We start from the raw sequence: 24,499 nt of genomic DNA, 5'->3' as shown, positions 1-24,499 counted from the left end.
GCTGCATGGTGGTGCAGTTGTTAGCACCACCTGCTTATCACAGGGTAATAAGCAGTCACCCTGGTTTCCTCCCACCATGTATGGAGTTATTTGCCCTTGCTAAATTGCCCCCTACGTTGAGTGGATGGTTATAGAGGCCTGAGATAGATTGAGGACTTAGTCAAAGTGTGCCCTGGCTCTTGGCCATCAGCTGATGCATGGACAACGGATAGATTATTCATTTTAAGTGAAATATTAGCCATTAAGTAATTCAGATTATGGATTATGTTTTTTAAGACACTTTCTGGAGGCCAGTGTTAGACATTTGTCACTGTTATCTATTTTTGAGGTTGAAAAGCTAACCCCATATGTTGATTCAAACACCAAACTCAACCCTATTGTGTTAAATAACTGCAGGGCTGGGTTAGCAAAATAACCCAGTGGGTTGTGTTTATTCATCAGTTTTAAGAGAAAGATGGGTTGTAAGATAATGAAAGCTCACATGTTTGAAATAAAATGCTTTATTTTCAATGTCCAATTAAATAAAAACTTGGAATTCATTACAAGTTAACCAGGTAAACGATGAAGTGTCTCTCAGGTACCAGGTTATGTTTGCTGGATTTTTGTGTGTTTCAAAAATAAATAAATCGTAGATCCCGTTTTGACTGAATGGATAGGCCTTCTTGGCCAGACAACTTCTATTTTTGTGCTTTACTTATTTACTTCTCTTACTCTTAAGGCAGTCGCTGCACAATGTGTTCATAGCTACATATGAATACATATGTTCATAGCTATAAGAACTGGACAGAAAACCATGTAAAATAAAAAAAGCAGCAACAGTTCACAGACAAACCTCTAAAACTTCATTGTATTTTATTTTGGTATTGAGCTGCAATTTGCATACAACAACAATTATAAATAACCATCTTAAAACTAGTCTATTAGTGGATACAACCAGCCCGTAAAATCAAATGAATTAAAGACAAAATGATCTGTTTTGTGCAATAAATACATTCTGAGCATACGGACTCATTCATTTTATCCCGAGAAAGGACATGTAAAAGTAGTTGAAGCTTGATGGAGACGTCTCACGCCTCAGTATGGTTCTCTTCCAGCATGCGCTTCATGTAATTCATGTTCTGATAGAAGTAGTTGGGCCACATTATGATCTTCCTCCAGCGCCACGTCCTCCCCTGCCTTCTCTCCTCCCTCGACCTCTGGCTGGTTTATTGTCCTGGCGGGGTGGCTTTTTGTGTCGCTCTACTTTGATCCACCCTCCGTCACCGGCTTTGCCCCCCTCTTTTTCCTCACTGGGGCTTCCTGTCACAGACCATATACCCGGTATCAGCGGCGGGCGGCTCTGAGGTGTGACGCTGTAACTGTTTGATCGCGGCCTCCCCGGCTGCCGTGAGCCTTTTCCGCCCTTGTTGCTTCCTCTGTTGTTTGTCCACCAATGCCCCCTCCCCTGCCCGCCTCCCACTGCTAACGCCTTGCCGAAGTAGCTGTTCCTCCGTTGGTCGTACATCCCTCCGGCGCTGCGCGGGCGCTCACGCTCTAACGTGCTTTCTGACGTAGTGCTGGACGGACTGCTGCCCTTAGACCCGAGGGTTAGTGGTGACAGTTTGGCCGACAGGCTGCCGGTCGGCGATGAGCAGCGAGAGTCGGTCCAGGGAGAGGAGCGCAGGTGGTTTGGAGAGCGGCGCAAGGCGGCGGCGTAGGAAAATGCTTGGCTTTCATGCGCAGAGAGGAACTGAGGCAGAGTTTGGGCCTCAGACCTGTTCAGATGAGTCGTCTTGTGGTTTGACTTCTGCGTCATCATGTGTTTGTGCCGCACGTTGTTCATCCACGCAGGATCAAAATCTTAAATAAACAATATGCAATGCACTTTGAATATCTTGATTACTCAAAACAAGAGTATTACTTTAAAGATGCCTTTTAAGAGAAGCAACTTACTACAGTTTGTTCTATCTCTGGGGTCCGCCACAACTGGAGTCGTTTCGATGACCAGCTCCACGTTTTTGATCTCATCTTGTCCACCGCTGTGGGTCCACACCAACATGCAGCTGTGTCTGGTCGACTTTGGTGACTTCACGTCGTTCTAATATGTCAAGAGCGAAAAGAGCACAACGGAAATAGATATTTAAATAAAGATTTTAACCGTCACACAGGATTCGAGGTTCATAAATTTGCTGTGCTGGAATGACTCGCCTCATAATTGACGGTGTAGTCTATTTTCTGGTTCTGCTCCAATCCAACGATCCATTTATCCATCAGGAATGGTGGCTGCAAGAATAACATACAAAAAGTTAAACATTTGATAACTGCAGGGACAGTACATTCATCTTGCAGGTTAATTTACAATGCTTTGAAAAGTCTTCATGCCCCTCGGCGTGTTTTTCTTAAATTGGGGAATTTCAATCTTGTGAAGAGGTTTAAAGCAGGACTACATCATAAAACAATATCCCAAGCTTCAGCATTTTATGGAGCACTGTTCAATCCACCTCATGTAAATGAAAACAGGATGACACTTTGGCAATCTACCAAGAAATGTCAGTCCAGCTAATCTAACAAGCCTGGCAAAAAGAGAATTAACTGAAGAAGCAAAACCTATGGTAACTCTGGAGTAGCATCAGAGGTCTTCCGCTCAGGTTGATGTACTGTAAACTTGTCAAAGTCATAAGAAGTCCAATTAGGAGTTTGCCACAAGCCATGTGCGACACAGCAAATCTGTGGAACAAATCTAAGTTTTCCCATTACATGCAAAACGCTGTTTTCTATAAAAAAAAAACATTTATCAACTCATGCAGAAGTCATTTCATAGTTACGAGCCCATCTCCCTTTTGTGTAAACCCGGAGGATCGCTGTGACCTAGAAGACTGAGGAACCTGACTGACATCGTTCAGGTAAAAATATTTAGCAATTCTAAAAACAAGGGAGAAAAGGAAAAAAACAAGCGATTTTCTGCCAACACCTTAGTCATCCGCAGAACTTCCACACCCGGTCTGTTGGCGTTAAAGATGACATCTTTGATGTAGGTTACGGCAACCTCATCTCCATCAAGCTCCATGTACATTTTCCATTTGCAGTCCTGGAAAGAAAAGAGGTAACGGCGGGATAATGTACCTCTGCTTCACACGCATGACAAAGTTTCTAATTACACCATTATGTTGGGGAAGAAATGACTTCTTCTTGAACATAAATCAACAGCACAACCTACAGGTAGTTAACTGTAGCGGCAGTTTATGGCTTGTGAAGCCTCATGCACACGGTGAGACACAGCAAACTTTTAAATTCACAAAGAAGAGGTTTTTAAAACTGCAATTTGAATAAAAGGTTTAAGAGAAGATTTCAGTCTTTCTCTAAATGATGATTACAAATTATTAAATAAATCCAAATGAAGAATAACACTGGATTTTTGGAAGAAGCCAGCAATAATTGTCCATCACAGGTTGATTTCTTACAGCGAGGAGTTTTTTTTTTTGTTTGTTTGTTTCCCATGAACTGCTGCAGCCTGCGTACATCCAACTCCCTGGCACAAATCAGTGCAGTCTCTTTCTGCATGCAGAGTGCTGACATTGCAGTAATGAATCCTCCTATCCTAAAGAGGTGGCCGCGGAGCCACAGGTCACCGCTTAGCCGTGCTGGGTTCACGGCTCGGGCCATTTCATTGTGTCGAGATCACAGAGAGAGACATCAGAGGAGTGGCGCTAACACACTCGTCTGAGGAGCCTTCGACCTCTCCTTCATCGTCCCTGGGGGCTGGAAGCGGCTCAAAGCGCGAGCTTCGGCAAGCCTCTGGCTCAGAGACACGCCAGTGGCCCCCGCGTTGGCCCCGGCGTCGGCCCTGGACGGTCGCACCGGGGGCTTCCCAGGTCCGCGCTAGTCTAATCACTCCAGCAGAAACAATGTCTGGTAATGATGCCTAGGACCCAAGTGCGTCTAATGACAACTCATACATAATTCAGCACCTTTCACTTGGCTGCACGGTGATATCCTCATTAGTAGGGGACCCTCAGTGGCTGTCAGATGGTGGCCGCACAATCGCAGGCTCTCATTTTGTCTTTGAGAAGTGCAGCTGCTTCCATGACATCGCCAGCAAAGAGGGGCAAAGGGAAAAAAAAAATGCAGCGCGGGTTTGTTTTATTTAGTGCAAAAAAAACCTTCCAGTTTGTAAAAACAAGGCTGACACGGAACCTGACACCAGGCAGGGGAAAATAATTAGCTCTCATTTTCTCAGCCTCCTGTTTCCTTCTCCCTGCTGTGTTTTCTACCCACTAAACCACCACATGTCAGAAGAAATGGGAGGCAATTAGCAGGCTCGTTTCAGCCCCGCCGAACACACTGAAAGAGGACTATTTATGATGGGACAATGAACAGCTGAAAGATTAAATAACGTTTGCCTTTTAAAGGAAAATGACTTCTGGCTAAATGGGCTATTTTTGATTAAACTCAAACAGCAAGTGAAGAGCGGCCGCTTTCTCCACAGTTTCACACCCCAACAAAGGGGCTGTGAGCGAGTCGAGGTGGATGCGGTACAAGGCTGAGAGTGAAATGTTTATTTGTCTGGTTTAATACATGTCTAGTGATGCCCTCAATGGCCAGTTTAACAGGCCGCCGTCATGCATCTTCAGAACAAACAGCTCCAGCAGCAAGCGGGCCGAGGAAAGTATCCATTATTATTGCCCAAATGTTCAAAGTCAACTCAGCGTCTCTGTGTGGTATTCATTAATTGTTGGTTTCACAGAACCAATAAGGAGCCGCATCAGACGCTCACAGCTGCAGAACATGTTGAAGTCAATGTGTCTCTGTGCAAACTTACAGATTTCCCTGTTCCTGCTTTCCAGTGGTACCCAAACACCAGCTCCAGATTGACGGTTTTACTCTGTTCCACCTCCTTTTCCAGCTCATCCTTACAGGGTGAAAAAAATACAACAAACCCAAATATGAGCAGAAAATAGAGATGTACCAAAAATAAATAAATAAATAAATGAACTGGTGACTGGCTAGTAAGAAACTCAAAAACATTAATTCAGCATAACCAGTAAGTCATAAATAACCACAAAGCTCTATCTGTTCGATGTAAAATAAGTATTCAATTTGGAAGATGTTACGGAGAATAAATGACTCAAAGCTAACTATTTCGGTCACCGATCTGTTTAATCTGAAGACAACAAATATTCAGCTTCAGTCTGTTATGTAACACCCTGGATTTGGAAATGCTGGCAGCCTTTTGGAAAGCTCAGTTTTAAGGTAAGCCTCTACATTCATGGCTGTTTTCGTAATGCTAGCTGGCATTAGGCTAACGCTGACTAATTGGAAGCAACTCAGTTTCCTAATACACGAAATTAACTATCTTTTTAGACTATGATGTAATTTCATCAGATTAAGTACTAGCAAATTTAGTTCATAATTTCTTATTTCCTCCTCTTTTGCCATTGTTGCTCTTAATAATGGGCATTTGCCAAATAACAACTTAACTTTTGCTCTTGAAAAGTTTGATGCAGTCAGTTCTTACAGATCATCCATAAACACAACTGGCTAATATCGGTGCTGTCAAGTTAAGGTTTTCAAAAAACAGGAGATTTTGATCAGCACACTTGTCAATGGAAAAGAAGAAACTCCATACCTTCAGCAGTGGTGGGAAGTGGAGAAACCCGAGGTAATCATTAGTTAACTTTTCAATCTCTGCCTGTTAGGAGGACAATCTTTTTCACTTTACAGTAATGACACAAAGGAGTAGGCTTTGAACCTATGCTTTATAGGTTATCAGGTTGTAATGAGCGCCTTGCCTTAAGGTGCATGACGTGACCTTTGGACTTGACTCCCAAGTCCTTCATGTCGCTCTCTGTGAGCAGCAGCAACCTCTTCCCGGTGATGTGGTTTTCTTTGAATAGGTTGGCATAAAGCTGCATGTCACACGTTCCATCTCCTGACACAGACAACCAATAAGTTAAGAGCTTAGAGTCTGAAATACCCGCACTGATACTAATAAGGTGTGAGAAAGGAACAAACCTGCACCAAATAAGTGCAGCATCCAGAAATACTGTAAAGGTAAAACAGGAACTGCATTAGTTTTAGTTGTTAAATGAAAAAATAGTTGCAAAAAACAGTGACACTGACCACATGCTCCTCTGTCCATGTGTATATGTCGAGGGTTGGCAGCAACTGCAGAGAAACACAGATTGAAAGATTATAGCAAAGGATTGTGTGTGCAAATAAACATCAGGTGTGTCTATAATATAAGAAAATGTCCAAATGGACTATGGTGATTTTTTTATAGGAATTTTACCATTTATACTTTATACTAGGAGAACTCTGCTTATGTTATTTAAGAACTTGTCGCTAATATTGAAGTGCACAAGATTTATCTTCTTATTTACAGAATTAATATATTGAAAATTATTTTTACACTATTTTGAATGTAAAATTTCTCTAAAATAATAAAATAAATAAAATAGACCCCTTTCCTTTGTTTTGAGCCGAGGTCAGTCAGATAAAGAAAGAAAAAAAAAAAAAGAAACAGCTTGAACTTTTCTTACCCAAGTAAGAAAGTGCGTCTCAACAACTGCACTCCACCACATCCAGAACAAATTGGCCAATCTTAATGTCAGCAAAATGTCACTTCATCATAAAAGCCTGGACTTCTCTAAGCAGCCGGCTCACGCGGCTGTTTCTGCACAGCATGGCACTATACATCCTGAACACAAGGCCCGCAGGACATGACATCCATAATGTCCGCAGGTGGAGGGTTTTAAACATACCTGATCATTCCTACTTGATTCTTGCAGTTCTTAGAGAGAGTGGATCATAATATATCTAAATCAAATTAGTGAATTATTTGTGAGGCATTGTAAAAGCACTCACGAAGGCATGGCTTTTGCATTCAGCCTCTTTATCCCGAGATCCTAAGAAGGTTGAAAGTGAACACCGGATCACGAGAGACTCACTGGAGTGTTGGACTGTTCGATGAGTTTGCGCTCCCACATCTTCAGGCGGCGCTCCCGCTCCTTCAGCTCCTGCTCCTTGGTGCTGAGGTCCCTCTCCAACTTCTTCAGCCGCTCAAGAGTAGCTTCAATCTCACACCTTCAGCACAACAAACATCAGCTTTTAGAGGTTGGGCTCATCGAGATGTTTCCCCCATCAGCAGACATGTGTCTGCACTGCACACTTTAACATAGAAATCATCTTCCAGAGATTTGGCAGCAAACATTTTTAATCTGCAACAACGAAGAAACTGGAAAGAAGGAAGGGAGCAAGGAAGGGCAGAAGGATCGACACAGTGATGAAAAGAAAGAGGAGACGATAAATAGCAGAAAGGGAGGTACGAAGAACACACAGGCAAGAATGAAGGAGACTAGGAAGAAAGAAAGGACAGAGGCAAGCAGGTGAGGAACAAAGGAAGGACACGAGAACGTAAACAATCAAGGTAAATTCACCAGTTAGCAGCAGAGCTAATGTAAGAGTTTTAATTAAGACCCTTCTGTTGAATTTTCTTGAATTATTGCGTAGAGTTAAAATAGAGAAACAAACAAAAAGATCCTAAAAATTCCACTCTTTACTTCACACATTACATTTTCTGGGTTTCTATATGCAATTGGGGATGCTACAATGGCATGAAAATATATTTTTTAAAAAGTTAAAAAAATGATAATTTAATGTTCCAATTAGCACTGAGCAGAATATTCTATACATTTTAGCAGCAGGGACTCATTTGTGTCTTTTCTAAACATAATCTTTCTTTTGTTTTCTTAGGATGTTATTGCACTTCCGAACCAGTTGCATTGTGGAGATAAAAGCTGAATCTTCATTTTGTTTCGTTGTGAATGTTGAGCAACAGCTTCACTAGTGCCTTCTTTGAATAAAACTACCTCTTTATTTGCTTAGTAATACATTTTGCCTTTATTGTTGATGGTGTTCAAAACTGTTTCTACTAGAATTGCGGATGTGTCCTGTCGATGTTGGCAGAAAGACACTGATAACACACCTGTCAGACAGGGAACTCAACTGATGTGTTGAGCTATCCCAGAAAGAACCGTGAATTAAACCAGAGCAAAGCTCTGCTGGAAACCCATTAATCCTTGGAAATACCCAGTGCATTATGCTCTACTCACGTTGGATAACTTTATTCTTGTCCAGCAGGTGGAGCTGCACAAGCTTCTCACATGGCAATGATAAGCAAATATTCTCCAGGCAGGAAGGGCAAACCTTGCTTTTCCTGTTCTTTCAGCTCTGAAGCTCTGAAGCTTCCCACTAGAAATAACCCTGTGTGTTAAACCATGTTACACCTTCCAGAGTGATGAACCCTTTATTTTAACCTTTTAAAGTTGTGTGGATAAATACTATTTAAGGCTTTCTGGATGTCTTTCAAAAAATGTTTCTGTTTTTTTTTTTTTTTTTTTTTTTGGGGGGGGGGGCTAAGCTAAATAAGCCATTTAGCTTATTTATTAAGCTAAATGGCTTAATAAATAATAAAATAAAACATTCATCTGAAAATGGTCTAGCCAAAATAATTCACAGGTAAAACAAAATTTTATTTGGATTTGTGTTTTCTGTGGCTCTGAAGGATATCCTTAAGCTCATTGTTAAAAGCTGCACACTGCAATGAACATCAAAAATGAACTTGAGGGGAACGAGACATGCACAGAGATGCAAAACTGAAATTCCTAGTACGGAGCTCAGGGAACATATTCGGCTGTGAATGACTAAATACTTGGGACCTTTTCTGAAAATGCTTAGAACTGCCTGTTTTGTAGTTGAAGCACCAAAATATGCATTCATGCACACAGTGGAAACCATCTTGGCTTTACCGCAGAAGCCAATATCGATGGCCTTCCTAATCTATGTTCTCTAAGGTCCACCCAGTCAGCACCAAGGAACATAGCGTGACAAAATACATCCGCTTCCCAAAATATGCAAATATGTGCAGGTTCACTGTCACTGGACCCAGATGATAGGTAGGTGAGAATGCAAAAGGTATACTGATTTTGAAAAACAATGAAAGTAACGCAATAAGAACTAGCAGCTAGCTTTGATAACACCCAATCTTTGCCTTCTGTGTAGAAGATGTTGCTGACTTTTTCAGTCGAGTATTTAAAAATGAGATCAAACAAAGCATGGTGTTGTTAGAAGTTATCTAAAAAGAAATTATATTTTCTCAACATGTCGAGAGATGATTAGTTTATTAGCACAGCGAGAAAAAGAGGTAGACTTTCAATAGATAACAGGAAGGCTGAATACAGAATGCAGAAATGCAGAATGTTCAAAACATCAACTCCATAATAATTTTCAGTTTGTTTTAAAATATTAGCAAAAGCCTATTCTTACAGTAAATCTCCACAAACGCTTTATGCTGTCACCTCTGCTCCTACCAGGAACCTACATAAGGACACTAATTCCTAGAAGGTTGGAAAAAATAATAAAAAGAAAGAAACAAAATAAAATTTGGCAAAGATCCAATCGAAACGTTGAAACTTCAGAATCATCTGCAAAATGTTGATCGACATATCTCTATATATACATATTTTATTCAGCTAAGTAATATTCATTTAAAGCCCAATGAGTGAAAGCAAGATATGCATGATTATGCTGTCTTCTTAAATACAAAATCATTAGAAAAATTACATAAAAGCAGTAACTCTCTTCAGTCCAGCCAACACAGAACCTCTTTATCGTCCTCGCCGGAGCTCCCTCCTGCTCTCATCAGGCACAAGTCTCTTCCTTTATGCCACCATCCAGCAAACTTTCTGTGCAACACATTCTCGCTTTCTGCTTTCCAAATCTGAAATTCCCTCCACCTGCAGATGGCTGCCTGGACACGGTGCAACCAGCACAACTTCTCAGATGAAAAACGCAAAAACTCCTCAGCGAACAGACGAGGCCCGCAGAGAGGCAGACAGAGAATAAAGTGACAGCTGAGCCTCAGGCTGTGCTGAACATCACCAAACATCCAGCTGCTCATACAGGCCAATTAAACACTTCTACTTGAAAAAGATGGTGATTATTTTTAGGGTCTTATGGGTAAAGAGAGGAAGTATATCCAGATGGATCATTCTTTGGGGGTTTTCATGTCTTTATGTCGCTATCAGTGTAATTATTAAGGATCTATATGCACGATCTCAAGCTCTTTTTTATGCCTGGCGGCCCCCATCAGCTACATTTCCACATCATTCTTAGCAAACAGTTGCGCATTATCTTAGGCTGAGGCAGTATACTGGCAAGAGAAAAGCGTCATAAATGCATTTACGGGCTGAGCAGAAGAGCTGATCACATTACCTCCATTCAGCCTTGTTGTGAAGGAAAGAGTTGCACTGTTCAGGAAGTCGGCTGTCTTTAGCCATAGACTCCAATGTGCACAGGATCTGCTTGAACATCGGCCTTTCCTGCATGAGTATATAAATGTACATATATTTATTCTGACTCCCAGCAAAACACACATTCTGCATGTGTTTGAATTGGACTGCGAATGCGACTCACTTTTGGCTCTGCAGTCCAGCACTTCCTCATGAGCTCTGCAAAGCTTTCTGGACAGCAGCTCGGGATGGTTAGCCTCTGAAATAGCCACAGGACAGAGTAACTTTACTCAGAGTGTCTATTACTTTGACTTAAAACATTAAATCAGAGAATTAAGACTGCTTTCTTCATGCTCAGTAGTACAATTAAAATGGCCATATTATGTATTTTCCAGGCACATAGTGCATGGTGCAATTTTAGAGCACAATTAAGTAAACAAGTTATGTTCAGTTTTTATAAAAATGCTACATATATCAAACAAAAAAGAAATTTTACTCTGCAATTTATTGCTTTGAAATTGTCCTCTGTCTCTTTAAGAAGCTTCTAGTGTTTTTGACACTCCACCTCCAACAATTTGTCACAACAATGGTTCTATTACAGCCGTTCTTAAGAGCGTTGGACTTAGAAGTAGTTTGTATGATGAGCCCAGCAGATGCTCAGTTCCACCAGGTGTTTGCTAATTGCTGCTGCCGCTAGTCTGGAGGAGCAGAGTGGGGAAGGCTTGAGGGAGGGGTTTTCTGTGAGGTGGAAGCTCCAGGGAGGAGGTTTGTGGAAATAGGCATCCACAAGAGATCCAGCATTTGTTGCAGGTCAGTGGGTGTGGCTGTATTGGTCTCTCTGGCACTAACCAAAGAAACTGATCTCACAAGTCAATACAGTTTAGATCAAGAGATCAAGACTGCAGACAGGATATTTCTTCCTCTCTATTTCCAAACTAGTAGTCCATGATAAACTCTGCTTTGTGGGTTGAGACCCCTGAGATCTTGGAGAACTCAGTTTGTCTTCAACAGTAGAGATAAAGGGCTGCAGAATCTCATCTTGGTATCTTTGAAGTGAGATTGCGTCCAACAATAACAAGGCTGGTTATCCAGTAAAGACCATCACACTGTCTCCACCACAAACGGCTTGGCATTGACTGAGAAGTATTGGCAAATAAACAGTTTTACTAGTAGCAGAGCTATCATTACATTTACCGTTGTTACAACAACAAACAAAATCAACACTTTTACATTAAGTGTTTATGTATTAATTCATGATAAAAAAAAAAAAAGCAAATAAAGAACCTAAAGCTCAGAGGGTTAGAAATGTATGTCTGTATAAAAGCACATAATAAAATACCTCATTTTTCTCCACCACCAGCCAGGCTACTTGCAGGCCTTCGAGGCCTTTAAAGGGTATTTCACGGGTTAGCATTTCCCAAAGCACCTGCCAACGAAAGTTAGGTAAAAGAGTCAGGAAAGAAAGTAATAATGCACACACATGTACAGTCATTACATCTATACATGCAAATAAGTGTATTTATGCTAACAGCGCATTGTGTTCCACTCAGGATTTCTAAAGGTTAAAGATTTAAACAGTTTGGGTCCAGAATGTGGGGGGTCTGGCGAGATGTCATATGTCCTTTTCCTGACCCTAATCATGTACAAGTCCTGGATTCAGGGAGGTTTAGGCCTGGTCATCCCCTCTGCACACCTAATTATTTATTGTTCTAGAGCAGGTTAAGCTCTGGGTGGTTCTGACCACACCAGTGTACCAGCTGGTCCAGATTCTGTCTGTATGCAGGTTAATTACTGTCCCAGATCAGCCCCGTGGCGATAGCAGCATCTGCAGAACTGAGATGTTTCAAGTCCGCTGAGGTGAAGTCCATTGTGTAATCCTGTAATTTCAAATGCTGCCTCACTTGTATCACTACAGAAGCATTTGAACAGCAGTAATATTGGTCTGTTTTCCCGAGGCAATAAAATGCTGTATTTACCTTTTCTGATGATAACGTGCCTGTTCATTTCTGAGTTAATGGTTATTAGGTTATTTAAGGCGCTATGTAATTTTAGTTATTTAAAGATAATGTCACTTTGTACTTAAAATGTTATTAAAATATAGTGATTAAAAGAGATTTTACAGCCGATTTGACCAAGAGTTGGCAGTAATAGTTGCTATGTTTAGGGTGATTTCGTTTTACCACATAGGATCAGGTTGGTTTAGACCATTTTCCTCCCTTAATAAATAAAATAACGATTTTAAAAATCTATTTTGTACTTACTCATATTGTTTATGTTTGATAATTACATTTAATTGGTGATCTAAAGCATCATCTCAAGTGTGGGAAAAAAAAAAGGAGCAAAAACCAGAAGTAAATCCGGAAAGAGGCAATTACTTTTTTATGGCACTGGTACAATATATGAGTATGAGTGAAGGGATTTGTTTGAAAATGTAATCTACATACTCAGGGGACATTTCTACTGAATACTGGATCGTATTTGCACTTACTGTGCAAATTACTGTGCAAATTAAGAGTGACTAAATAAGAGTCTAAATTAAACGTTATTTTTTTCCTGTCCTGCAGAAAGTTTCACGTTCTCCAATAGAAAGTTTAAAAGTGTAACTGAGAAAAGACTCATTTTATGTCTACTCCCAAACACCCCGAGGAGCTTTTAAGACCAATGGAAAAAACACCAAATTTCTAAGAAGTTGTTCTTCTGCAAAGGTCACAACTCCTGTTTTTGACCACCCACGAAGAAAAAAAAATGTATAAAGAGTGCCTGGCAGCCAAGAGAGAGACTAAAGTGCATTTTTGTGCAAATGTATTTACCGTATTAAAATTTTCCACAAGTTTGATTCCTCTTTGCTGGAAGAAAAAGCCTGTCACTCAAGTCTTCACTTTAGAAACAAAGTAGAGTCCAGATTCTTCAGCTCGGGCTTTTATCTTCACAGTTCTCATCAATCACTCTTAAGACCTTTCACTTTGCATCAGATTGCCACTTAATTGCATCGGCTTATTTGTAGGACAAATCAATCAATCAAGAGGAAGAAAACTACAAGTATTTACAGGAACTCTGTTAATCTCTGAATTAAAAACTCAGATTTAGGAATGACGTCACATTTGATCAAACTGCGATGGAAAACTAGTGAGATTTGTTAATTGATGTGATCAATCTGCATCCAGAACCAAGCAGAAAACTGCAAAACGGCTGAAACACTGCGTTCCTTAAAATCTAGACTAAAAATCCAACTCGTTAGAGTTGCTTTTGAAAGAAACATAAATTAAACACCACAAACATTTTGATGTGTAATGATGGCAAAATGTAATATTCACTGGTTTTCTCAATTGATAACAAAAAAATAAATAAATTGCAGGTTTTATTAGTTAGTTGCGTTACTATTGTGGATATTAGGGACTCAGGATCAGTAGTTTTCTGACGTCAGAATGTGATTATTTCAAGGTTTAACAGGCGTTAATCTTGTGTGCAAGATTTGTACAAAATCAACAGGCATTAATCTTCATCTTAAAGAAAGTGGTATAAACAAATATGCACATTTTGAACCTGAAAAGTGGAAACATATCAAATTTACACCAGTATGTTTTATTAACTCACCACACCGTATGAGAAGGTGTCGCATGTCTCTGACACAGGGAGGCTCTGGATAACCTCCGGAGCCATCCAGGGAAACGTTCCCACTAAGGACATGTGCGTGGTGTGGGATAAGAACTTAGATGCCCCAAAATCACATATCTGAGTTAACAAAAACAAAACGATTAGAACTGCTTAGTGATATTTAACATATAATAATTGCATCGTATTACAAAATATGATGAACTTCAATTTTTTCACACAATTTAGGTCACAATCAAAATAAAACAAATAGGAACAATCTTGAATTATTAAAGCAACTGTAAACAACAGTAGATAAACAGCTTATGCCTCAGACACTCATCAGCGAGCCATAACCTTGAGTCTTCCAGCTACCAGATAACTAATCATAGAAAAGCCTAAACTCAATCTCGAAAACCCTGAACTGAAATGATAGTAGTAATTTTTGTTTTATATAATTAAATGTGATCCAATCTGCCCGGTAAGTTATACAGGCCGCACTTCCAGTGACTAGTTATAAATGTAAAGTTAGTCACTGCCCTCTTGTGTTCAAGCTGCAAATAAATACAAATACTTGTATTTTCCTGCTCTAAAACTTAGATAAAACACGACTCAAATTTTGTAAAATATCACATTTTAATGTTTGTATTATTATCATTAAGACAAAAAAAAGAAGCACAAGGAACCTAACGACTTACCTTGAGAACTTTGTCTGCGCTCAAAACAACTGAGAAAAAAGAAAAGCAAACACATAAAAAAAACGTCTCTAAGTCATAAGAGATGTAAATGTTGTGGACTTGGTTTAATTCATGTGTAGATATGAAATCCGTTACCATTCCTGGATTTCAGGTCTCTGTGGATCACCTTAATCGGGGCCTCTGAATGTAAATAATGCATTCCTACAAAAGAGGAGAGGAGTGAGACATCAGCGGAAACTCGCTTTGCATGAATTGCTTCTTGTCCCTAAACACAAGCTGCAGGTACCAGCAGGAGCTGCGAAATGCCCAAAAGTGAAAATGTTTAAAATAAAAATGCTTTCTAGCATTCAGCAAGTTTTCCTGCTGAATGCTAGAAACACAACTAAACACAGTTAATGGCAAATCAAACATCATATCTGATTGTATCACTTTAAGATGAATTTAAAGAATCAGTTACACTTCTTCTTCTTCTTCATTCATAAAATCATAAAAGTCATGTTTTGTCCCTTGATAAGATTTATATGGAATGCTTTATGTTAGACTTAAGTAAATAGAATAATTTATGACTTTTTATGACTGTGTGTGGGTTTTAGTGGGTTATTCTGTTATTTAAACCATGTGGGTGGATTTGGATGAGTCATTTGCTTCAGGTTGCATTACTAATAACAGACCAAGATACGCCATTTAAAACAAACCGGTGAAGTCTGACTGGTTTCCAATTTATTTGTTACTTTTTATGAGTCAGCACAATACATAATTACCTAGTAAGAAGGTTTCTAATCCATCTCAAAACTAAATACATGTCCAGACTCAGATTTCTGAACAGTTTTTAAGACATCCCGGACAATTGAGTGCAACACATTTACCCTGAAAATGCACACTCGATAGTCAGATAGTCAGATTATCTGATAATAAATAGTCGGATAATAAAAATAAATAAAATAATAATAAATAACAGCTGGTCTGTTCATCCCAGAAATTATGACATAGCAAAAGTCAGAAGTTGGCGTCTGATTTGATAGCGTGATGTTTGGGGCCAATTCAGAGTTTTTTGGTATCAGCTGCTTTTTAAATCCTGTCATGTTTTAACTTGAATTAAATCTGGACAAAATTCTACAATATATTTTTTATATCTTTATACTCATAGTCAGAGATAAATAACAGTCTCAAGTCTTTTTGCAGTTTCTCACAGGTTTTATTCCATAATGTTCCTATATTTAGCTCCAACCATCTTTCCATCAACTGTGACCACCAGATTCCCTGACTGTGCAGAAAAAAAGCAACCCCACAACATGATGCTGCCACCACTGTGCGGTGTGTTCAGGGTGATGTACGGTATTAGTTTACCATATAGGGCAGAATGTTTAGTTTTGGTTTCATCTAAACAGAGCAATATTGCTTCATAACTTTGCCCTACTTTCAACATCTCCACAACTTTTTTCCTCACTGATCTGCACACCACACATTTCCGTTTTTATTTGTAAAACATTTGAAAACTGTCAAATAATATGTGTAGTTGTAATGAGGCAAAATGTTGACAAACTCTAGCCGAACGAATACTTTTAAAGGCACTGAACTTGATGTCTTGTCATCACCTCCAGATGTGTGTTGAGAGAAAGAATACCTCCTTGTTCTTCTGTATTACAGTGAAAAATAAATAACTCATGTTTACCTTTAGCAATCTCTGCAGCCCAGCTCATGATCTGCCCCATGTTCATCTCCTCGCTCTCATCGCTCGACAGGTAATCATAGAGGGAGCCACCGCTTGCATACTCTGAGGAAACATTAGGAAATGTGTCTTTGATAAGAGGAAAACACCAAGAACTCAAGTTTTCTGAGAATTGCTTAAAAACTGACCCCACATGACTGCCAGTTGACCGCAGCGTCTTTGCCCTTTGTCTCCTCTCGAGGTATTTGTCACTTTCTAACCATCCCGCAAAACACAAAGGAATAACCTCTCTGGCCTGTTTTCAAAGGCTTCACTTGCATACTTCTAATGAGCCATTAGCAGGATATAAAACTTGACAATCACACTGCGCTCTGCAAAATCTGCTTTGCAGAAGAAGAAAAAAAAAGAAAAAGAAAAAGCCCAAGACACTGGAAGAAAGGCTTTGATGAAGCTTCTGTATATCAAAGATATGTAGAGCAAGGGAACGTTTCATTTGTAGACAGGGGCTATTTAGGTGCTTCAATAAAGATAAACAAGCAGCAGCTAGAACAGCAGGAAGGCTCTGTTTGTGCATAATAACCAACGGTATCCTAACGCGGTACTGTAAACATGCAGAGGCACCAAGACAGGAGCCTAATTAACAATCATAAAACACAAAAAAAGACTCATTATTACAGCGCTGGACTTCGTGGGGCTTCTTTCTACTTTCACAGCAGAAGAAGAAGTGTGTCTCTAGATGTAAATACTTGTTTCTTACAAAGTTACTTCCTTCTTTCGATTAGCTTCTGCACTTTGCACCTGAACAAGTTTGTCCACATTGCACAGATAAAAGTGACAGCTCAGTTGTAAAGCGTACTTTTCATTTGAGTTCAGAGAGATGAAAAAGGCTAAGTTAACGTACATTTAGTCGAGCGGGCAAACCCACCTTTACCCTCAAACAACAACTCAGCGAAACTCATCAAGTTTATATTGCTGCTAAGTGACAGCAGGTACGGATAAACTCCTGCAGGTCCCTGAGAGACTTCATAGAAAGAGGAAACTGTTTTGTGTCAACATTCAGGAGCAATTTCCAGCAAGGTCGGTGAATGAGGACACGGCAAAGCAAACAAGTAAAGCTTTTTTTTTTTTTTCTGTTGATTGTGTTAATTAGATTTTGCCGTCATAAACTCATACCGCTTGCCTCGCCGCTGCTGGAGGGGAGCTCAGGACTTTCTCTAACTCTTCTGGGGGTTTTCCTTCACTGTAACCGGAAAAGCTCGCCAACACGGTATTTTGTAAAAGTAAGAGTCTGTGAAAGGTCCAGCAGGATCATCCATGTTAAGCATGGATGGTATGCAGCTCTTCTGGGAATAATAAATATTTTTTCTTCTGCTGCTGTTCCAAGAAAAAGGACATTATTTCAAGACAAACATGTTTCACTTTTACTGGAAAACCATCGTTAACATTAGATGAATCATAATTTTAATTTAAAACTCTAAAATATACCCAAAGATTTATGAGCGTGTACATTTTGCTGCAATGGTTTGAGAAAGATTTATTCTTGTCATTTTTTATGGCAGTTCTGTGAAAATATTTTAGGATATTTTGCTTCCAGTTTCATTTTTTACTTTATGCCGCTTAAATTCATCCATCTTTTTATTGTATTTGACACAACTTCACACGCACACCCCTGTTAAAAAAACAGCATTTTGCTATGGAAAAAAATGACACAATTATAAATTATCTCAAAATATTTTCACTGTATAATGAGACATATATGTTGAATAATTCAAGTGATCATGAAGTTAATTCATATCAGTACTTCAACTCAAAAAGGAAAACTGGGCCCCAATCTCTTGAGTGGTCTTTGCTTTTAACCCCTGTAGCATGAATATATTTTTCTACCACACTTTTTTCTTCCACTCAACTTTCCTTGAAATTGACGCTTTGTTTAGCAGTGACATTTTCTGGCTGTTTCTTCTTGTGGAGAGTCTCAGTGACTGCTGGACAACAGTCAGGTCATCACTGTTATGTAGGTCATAACATAGCCTTTTATTGAAACCTTGTATTCCATGTATTATAAGCTATTATATTCAAAATGACCAGAAATAAACTATTTAAAAGTATCTATTTTTGTGAAACGGCTGAATTTCAAATTTGAATTATGAGAACAATAACTTTATGGTTACACTGCCAAATAATTTATTGGTGTAAACTCAAAGCCTTGATGAAAGGAGGTGAAAGGCCTTGCTCAGGATGTGGGTGCGACTCTTATAGCTTTCATTCACAGCATATTTCCTCAACAAAAGCCGATCTTTGTTCAAATATGGACAGGACATTAAAAATGTGGGAGGGGGCTCTGCCACGAAGAATGCAATCCTTTCTAAACTTCACAGATTTTTACGCGCTGAGTCACCAAACACAAACTGTTTGTTTTAGGTTATTTTCGTTGCACGTTGAGAAACCAGGTCCAGGCAGCAACTTTTTCTTGATGGCTCATTTTCACATCTTCTGTGGCTGCTGTCTGAACCGATGAGAAAATCAAACTGCTCAAGCCTACGCACGTTCACATCTGCTGCTGAGGCGTGAGGACACATCGTTCTCCAATCCCAAAAGATCCCTTAGGATCAAACCACATGATCTACTTCAGACGCAGCAGATCACCAGCAAGTCAAATGAGGTTTCAGTAAAGTTGCAAATGAGTAATTCATTAAAGTATATCAATTCTAATAAGGGAGAAGAAGAGTTGTGAATCCTTTTTAACTGTTTGGTAGATTGTTTTATATCTCTTGGTGCAACCACTGTGCTTCTGTTCACTGGTTAAATAATCTTTTTACCTCAGTTCTTTGATTCTAATTATAGGACTTTTTTCTTGGCCTGACTTTCTTACGTTCTGTTTTATTTTGTTGTTGATGTTATTTCCTGATAGAAGCCTCTTATTGTGGTTTAGTCTTCGTCGTCTGACTGGAATTTCTTTCCGTAACACTTCGCCAGAGCTGCAGAGGAGCCTTATCAGATTTCACAGAAATAAAAGACCAATGACATGCATTGCGATGAATTCAGACAGTTTGAGCAACGTTTAGCTCAAACTGCTGTTAAATAAAACAAAGCTAACTGAGATCGATAATGCTTCTGAATCCATCAATGAGGCACAACAGGCCTGCAGTAATCACCTCTATATCGTCAATGACGTCAGCTACAGGAAGAACAGCTGAAGCGTCGTCTAAAACCAAAGAAAGGGTTTTTTGAACCGTGGTGAAGTAAAAGAAACTGTGTGGACAGTTTTGCCACCATTGTCTTCCAGTAAGTTGAGTGCAGACGATGCAAAGCTCTTCAAGGCTGGCCAGTCCGTGAAGAAAACCAAGAAAGTCGTATTAAGTATTTTACAAAAGTGTTTAAAGAAATATAAAGAAAGTTTCAGAGTCAATACCAACATTCAACTTTGGTGCAAACATGCAAACTATTGTTGCTGCCTTTTAATTTCTCATTTTATTTATGATTGCATGATTCAATAAATCTTTGAACCATATTTATTACTTTAAGAAGGATTTTAACCCGTACTTTGTGGTTTAAACAACTGCTTTACTTTTTTTGCCCTTTACAAAGGAAGTAAATAATACTGTCAGGCACACAGAAAGGCTGTATGATCATTTGAACTAAACATGATTAAGTTTTTCTTTGTTTGTTTATTATTGCTTTTATAGAAATGTATCCAAGACTCAGCTCTTTTTTTAATGTATTTTCGTAACTTTGTAGTGTTTGATTTCTCTATTGGAGGAGGATTGATGTTTAAGCTCACCAGTGACGATTCCATAGTTGGGAGCCTCGACAATCGCACCAAAAAACTGGATGATGTTCCGGTGGCTGAGGACACTGAGGATTTCTGCCTGAGGAAGAAGAACAAGAGATAAAAAATAACTTCAAAGATGAAAGTAGGTTAAATTGCTTTTGACTTGGTCTGAATAAAAACAGCTACCTTTAAGAATCAAACACGTGAATTGCTTACATTTTGCCTGCAGACGTATTTTGACAAGAAAATGTGTTTAAAAGTGAAAAAAAAAAAACATTTTAAAAATTATCCTAAAAAAAATAACTTTTAATTGCCTGTGAATGTATATTCCATCCTCAATTGATTAAAAGTGTAGCATATATAAAGAACTACTCATGTCTAATTTTTGCCCAGAAAAGCTTGCGTCTGGTGGTTTCTTGAATGAACAGAAACCTGACAGAATGAGTTCATTTAATTGTTATCACAGTCTATAATTAAGGGAACAATTGGTTCAATGTGAAAGGATTACATTATCATTTTCACTGAACAATCATCTCTTTAGCAGCTGAGTGAAGTTGAATGGATATCTGTGATCTCTTACAGTTTCATGAAAGAAACAATGGGCAATATTCAAACGCTCAAAGGCCAACACGCGTAAAACAATTTGCCCTGAAAAGATTTCAAAGATAAATCTTTTTTTTTTTTGTCCTCAAGAGAACTAGGGTGTGCTTTCAAAGAGATTTCAGGAGCAGTCCCTGCAGTAATTGGGCCAAACACTTTCTTTCCTTTGGCAATAAATGTTTCTTCTTGCAGCACATTTCTCAGAGTGGGCGAGCATAATGACCATGAGTGATGGGTAAAGAAGTCACCACATCCAGCTAAATGGGGTAGTAATTAAAATGATTACCACACTGACAATTAAAAAGTATATAAAAGCGGCCCCCGGGGAATTACGTCTCCTACCTCGTTCTCAATCTTTAGCAGTTTCTTCACTGCTACCTCTTTGTCCTGGGAGATCCACCTGGCCCGGTACACGCTCCCGAAGCTGCCGCCGCCGCAGTTCTCGTAGAAGAGGATGTCATCGAACTGGATGTGCACGAAGGACGCTCTGGGAGACGACATCTCATAATGACGCTCGGCTCCGACTCAGCTTCACGACAAGCGGTTGAGTCCAACCTACAGCTGCGTGAAATAAACAGACACATTTAGTTTTGATCAAACTCAGCAGAAACGAAAAGGCTGCTTGTCCGCTTGTATAAGGATGCTGGAGGCGATGCGGCTACAGACGGACTTTTCCTTTTTATTTTTTTTTTGTTGTTGTTGCTGTTTGGCTCAAGCACAGATTGTGATTATAAACCAATGCAAAAGCAGGGAGGGATCCTCATATTCTCTTTATCTTGCCAAGCCAAGAATGAGACAGCTCTGCTCATGTTGAGGCCAAACATGATTTGTAAACCCATGTTGGGAGCTGCCACGGCAGAATCCACAGATTGATTTTCACCTCCCTTGTTTGTCTGCAACAGCATAAAAGCATCTTGTACAAAAAAAATAATAATAATTCCATCATTACAGGAAATTGTAGCTCTGTTATTGTTCCTGGGCTTCCCCATTTAACGGCGGAGCAATTACAGCTCTTAAAAGGCTGTTACCTTGGTCTTCATTGGGATTACTATCCATCACAGTGGGAAATGTCTCCATTGTCACAGAGGGGAGTCGCCGCTTTCTGCTGATTTACTTGTATTCATGCTATACTTAGCTTCAAAGCAATTTGCTCAGTAGCCCAGTTCCCCACCCTCCAGTATTGTCCGACCACTCAAGAAGCCAGGGTTACTGGGATATGGTGGCACTCCTCCGGTCATTGCTGCAGGTTTCTCACCTGACAGCAAACACCGCTTCAATGTGCAATCACATCCGATGGCCTAATATCAAATCCAGAACCAGCCTGAGGCATAAGCAAACTAAGCTGGTTAGCTTAGAGCCTCTGGGACAAAAGAGGCTCTAAAATATGCTTGACTTATCAGCAGAAATACAGATATAAAGATATTGTACTGAAAGGTTTTATTAAAAATAAGCCTAATTTTGAACTTGATTACAATTTTTCTGTACATCGGGTTTAAAAGAAACATTTAAAAGAACCAACAAACACATTACTTGTCATCAAACTAAATCAAACATCAGTTGCTTAAAAGTTATGTTAACAGATAAAATACAGTGGCTACACATTTTCATGTTTGATTTATGTTAAATAATTAGCAGCTAAATATGTTTTTCTACTTTCTGACTCACCTGAAAAAGGAAAGATTTCAACAACAACAAAAATCCAAACACAATTTTTTAAAAACAGCTCCAATTCTGCACAGCTGAGAGTCAACAAATACTGTAAAATCCCATGTTTATAGTCCTAGCTCATCAAAATAGTTTTTATTATGAAAGCATAACGTGAGCCACATCAAAAAATATTCAAAAAAGTGGTGAAAAAAGCTTTAATTTACTGGTATGTGTATGATTCGCCAGGAAAAAACAAAGGAACTTTTACTGTAATATGTTCAGATTTATCTACAGATGTCCGACTGTCATCCTGAGCGAACAGATGGCATACATGAAAATGAAATACCTTTCCTTTCTAGTTTCTTAGAGTTTTTGCACATCCTCTGACTTTATGACCAGCTGAATTATAAACTGATTTTTAGTGAACTGTATAACATAAGTTCGAACCAGATAAAATGTAACTCTAACTAAAAATCCATTTTCTGTATCGTTGCATTAATTCGTTCTAATATTTTTTTTTTGTAAATAGTAAAGTTAATTTTATTTATATAGCACATTTTCAGCAACAAGACAATACAAAGTGCTTTACAAAAGTTAAAAGGAAATACAAACAAAATAACAAACCAAAGGAAAGAGCAAAAGAAGAAAAATAATCTAATGTTGATCTAAAGTATGTATGTAACTAGGTGCTCCTGTTGCTAAGTATCCTCTGGTCTAATTCCATTTCTGGGTTGGAAGAACAGGAGTCTAAAAAGTAGTCTCGATCCAAAAGTGTCTCTGCATCTAGATAGTGAGTACTCTACAGTTTCTGAAAAAATAAGCTAAAAAGTGACTAATCTAATTCCTTTTCTGGGTTAAAAGTGAATACTCCACAGTTTCTAAATAACTGATAACAATCTAAAGATGAGTAGCTAAATTATAAGTTTGTTCTAAGACCTTTTCTGGATTAGAAATGAGTAGTCACAGTTTCTAACAAGTAGTAGTATAAAAAGTAACTAAGTGGTGACTGCTCCTGTATTTCTGGATTCTAAGTTTGTTGTAATTCTAATTCCGTTTCTGGGCTGTAGCAGTATGAGTCTCTCTGCATAAAAGTTATCTAGGAAGTATAATGTTGATCTAAATCATGCATAGTCCACAATTTCTGATATTACTAATGAACTAAAATAATCTAAAATAATAAATGGGACCTGTTTGTCCTGTAACATCCCTTTAGATGACATTTGTCATTAATCCACTTCAACATTAACTGAAGTGGATTACTTTTTACAGCAACAACTTCCTCACTGAAGAGTGGTCTAAAGACACCTGTTGGTGCTCATGGATGGTGTGTTCACTAATCTGCATCTGGATAATTGATGACCAGTTCGGGCCCACCAGACGTAAAATTGGGCCCACCAGACGTAAAATTGCGTGATTCTGGTCACCATCTTATCTCTCAATGTGTGTCCAAATTTAAAACCAATTGAATGATATCCGCTGGTTGTGTCTGTGCTGATAATCAGTTAAAGCTCACCATAACTATGGATACATTTTAATAAATAACGGACAATTCTCTGCCTTTTTTGTTTGTTTGTTTTTTTACTGAAAACCCAGTGAACACATATTTGTCCACGCAATTTATTCATCGACTTAGTTATAACTCAGACTGTCACGTCACTAAAGTGGTGTTGTAGCAAAAGCCGTTCTATAATATCAATTCAATAGTTGGGCCCAGGTCAAAAATCACATGCAGACTTTACTGTATATGATAAATGGATAATTGCTGTTTACAACATATACAGGCTAGTACTGAATTGCAAATAGTAGATATTACGCAGCAGCTCAACTCCTATACGCCCTAAGAAATGCATCTTACTACAACTTGTCCGTCTCCACATGGCAGCAGAAACTCTTCCAGCCTGTAAATTTGCCTTCTTTTCCCACTCAAGGGGGAAGGAGGGGAAAGTCACAGGCTGGGAAGTTGTTAGAAACTTTACATACCAACATTCAGAGTTCGGCGTGAAGCCTCGCAGCAGCGGCTCGGCTCGGTTCTCCTGGTCGCGCCGGGCACGAAACAAACTTAAAGGAATACAACTGGCAGTTCCGGAGAAATCACGTGTGACGATCTTTCATTTCTGATTTCCTTTTCCCTACCCCAGTAGTTTGACTGGTTGCGCAACTCTGGGGACGCGGCTATTTCAGCAGAATAACCCATTTTCCCAGCGACCAAACCGATGACAACAGCTCCCCCTGCTGGAAGACAGTGGGATAACCCAAC

The 24,499-nt window shown here is 39.2% G+C and overlaps 1 protein-coding gene across 1 annotated transcript; it reads right to left on the bottom strand.

Annotated features, from left to right (window-relative positions):
• Positions 1–484: 484 nt before the first annotated feature.
• map3k20a (mitogen-activated protein kinase kinase kinase 20a) lies at positions 485–24,499 on the bottom strand. Its single transcript, XM_015008548.2, has 20 exons — positions 24,223–24,499; positions 20,938–21,156; positions 20,005–20,092; positions 16,230–16,331; positions 14,693–14,758; positions 14,558–14,586; positions 13,863–14,000; positions 11,608–11,694; positions 10,453–10,527; positions 10,252–10,358; positions 6,927–7,062; positions 6,100–6,144; positions 5,992–6,022; positions 5,769–5,908; positions 5,606–5,668; positions 4,799–4,888; positions 2,951–3,067; positions 2,188–2,262; positions 1,933–2,077; positions 485–1,839 (listed from the first exon to the last, which is right to left on the bottom strand). Exons 2-20 carry the CDS (start codon positions 21,094–21,096, stop codon positions 1,142–1,144), a joined length of 2,391 nt encoding a protein of 796 aa, XP_014864034.1. The 5' UTR covers positions 21,097–21,156; positions 24,223–24,499; the 3' UTR covers positions 485–1,141.

Source organism: Poecilia mexicana, unplaced genomic scaffold (assembly GCF_051168715.1).
Source record: "Poecilia mexicana isolate PSO_F unplaced genomic scaffold, ASM5116871v1 scaffold_2, whole genome shotgun sequence".
Classification (NCBI taxonomy): domain Eukaryota; kingdom Metazoa; phylum Chordata; class Actinopteri; order Cyprinodontiformes; family Poeciliidae; genus Poecilia; species Poecilia mexicana.
The sequence above is the reverse complement of the archived record's forward strand: the minus strand, read 5'-3'. Positions and strand labels throughout refer to the sequence as shown.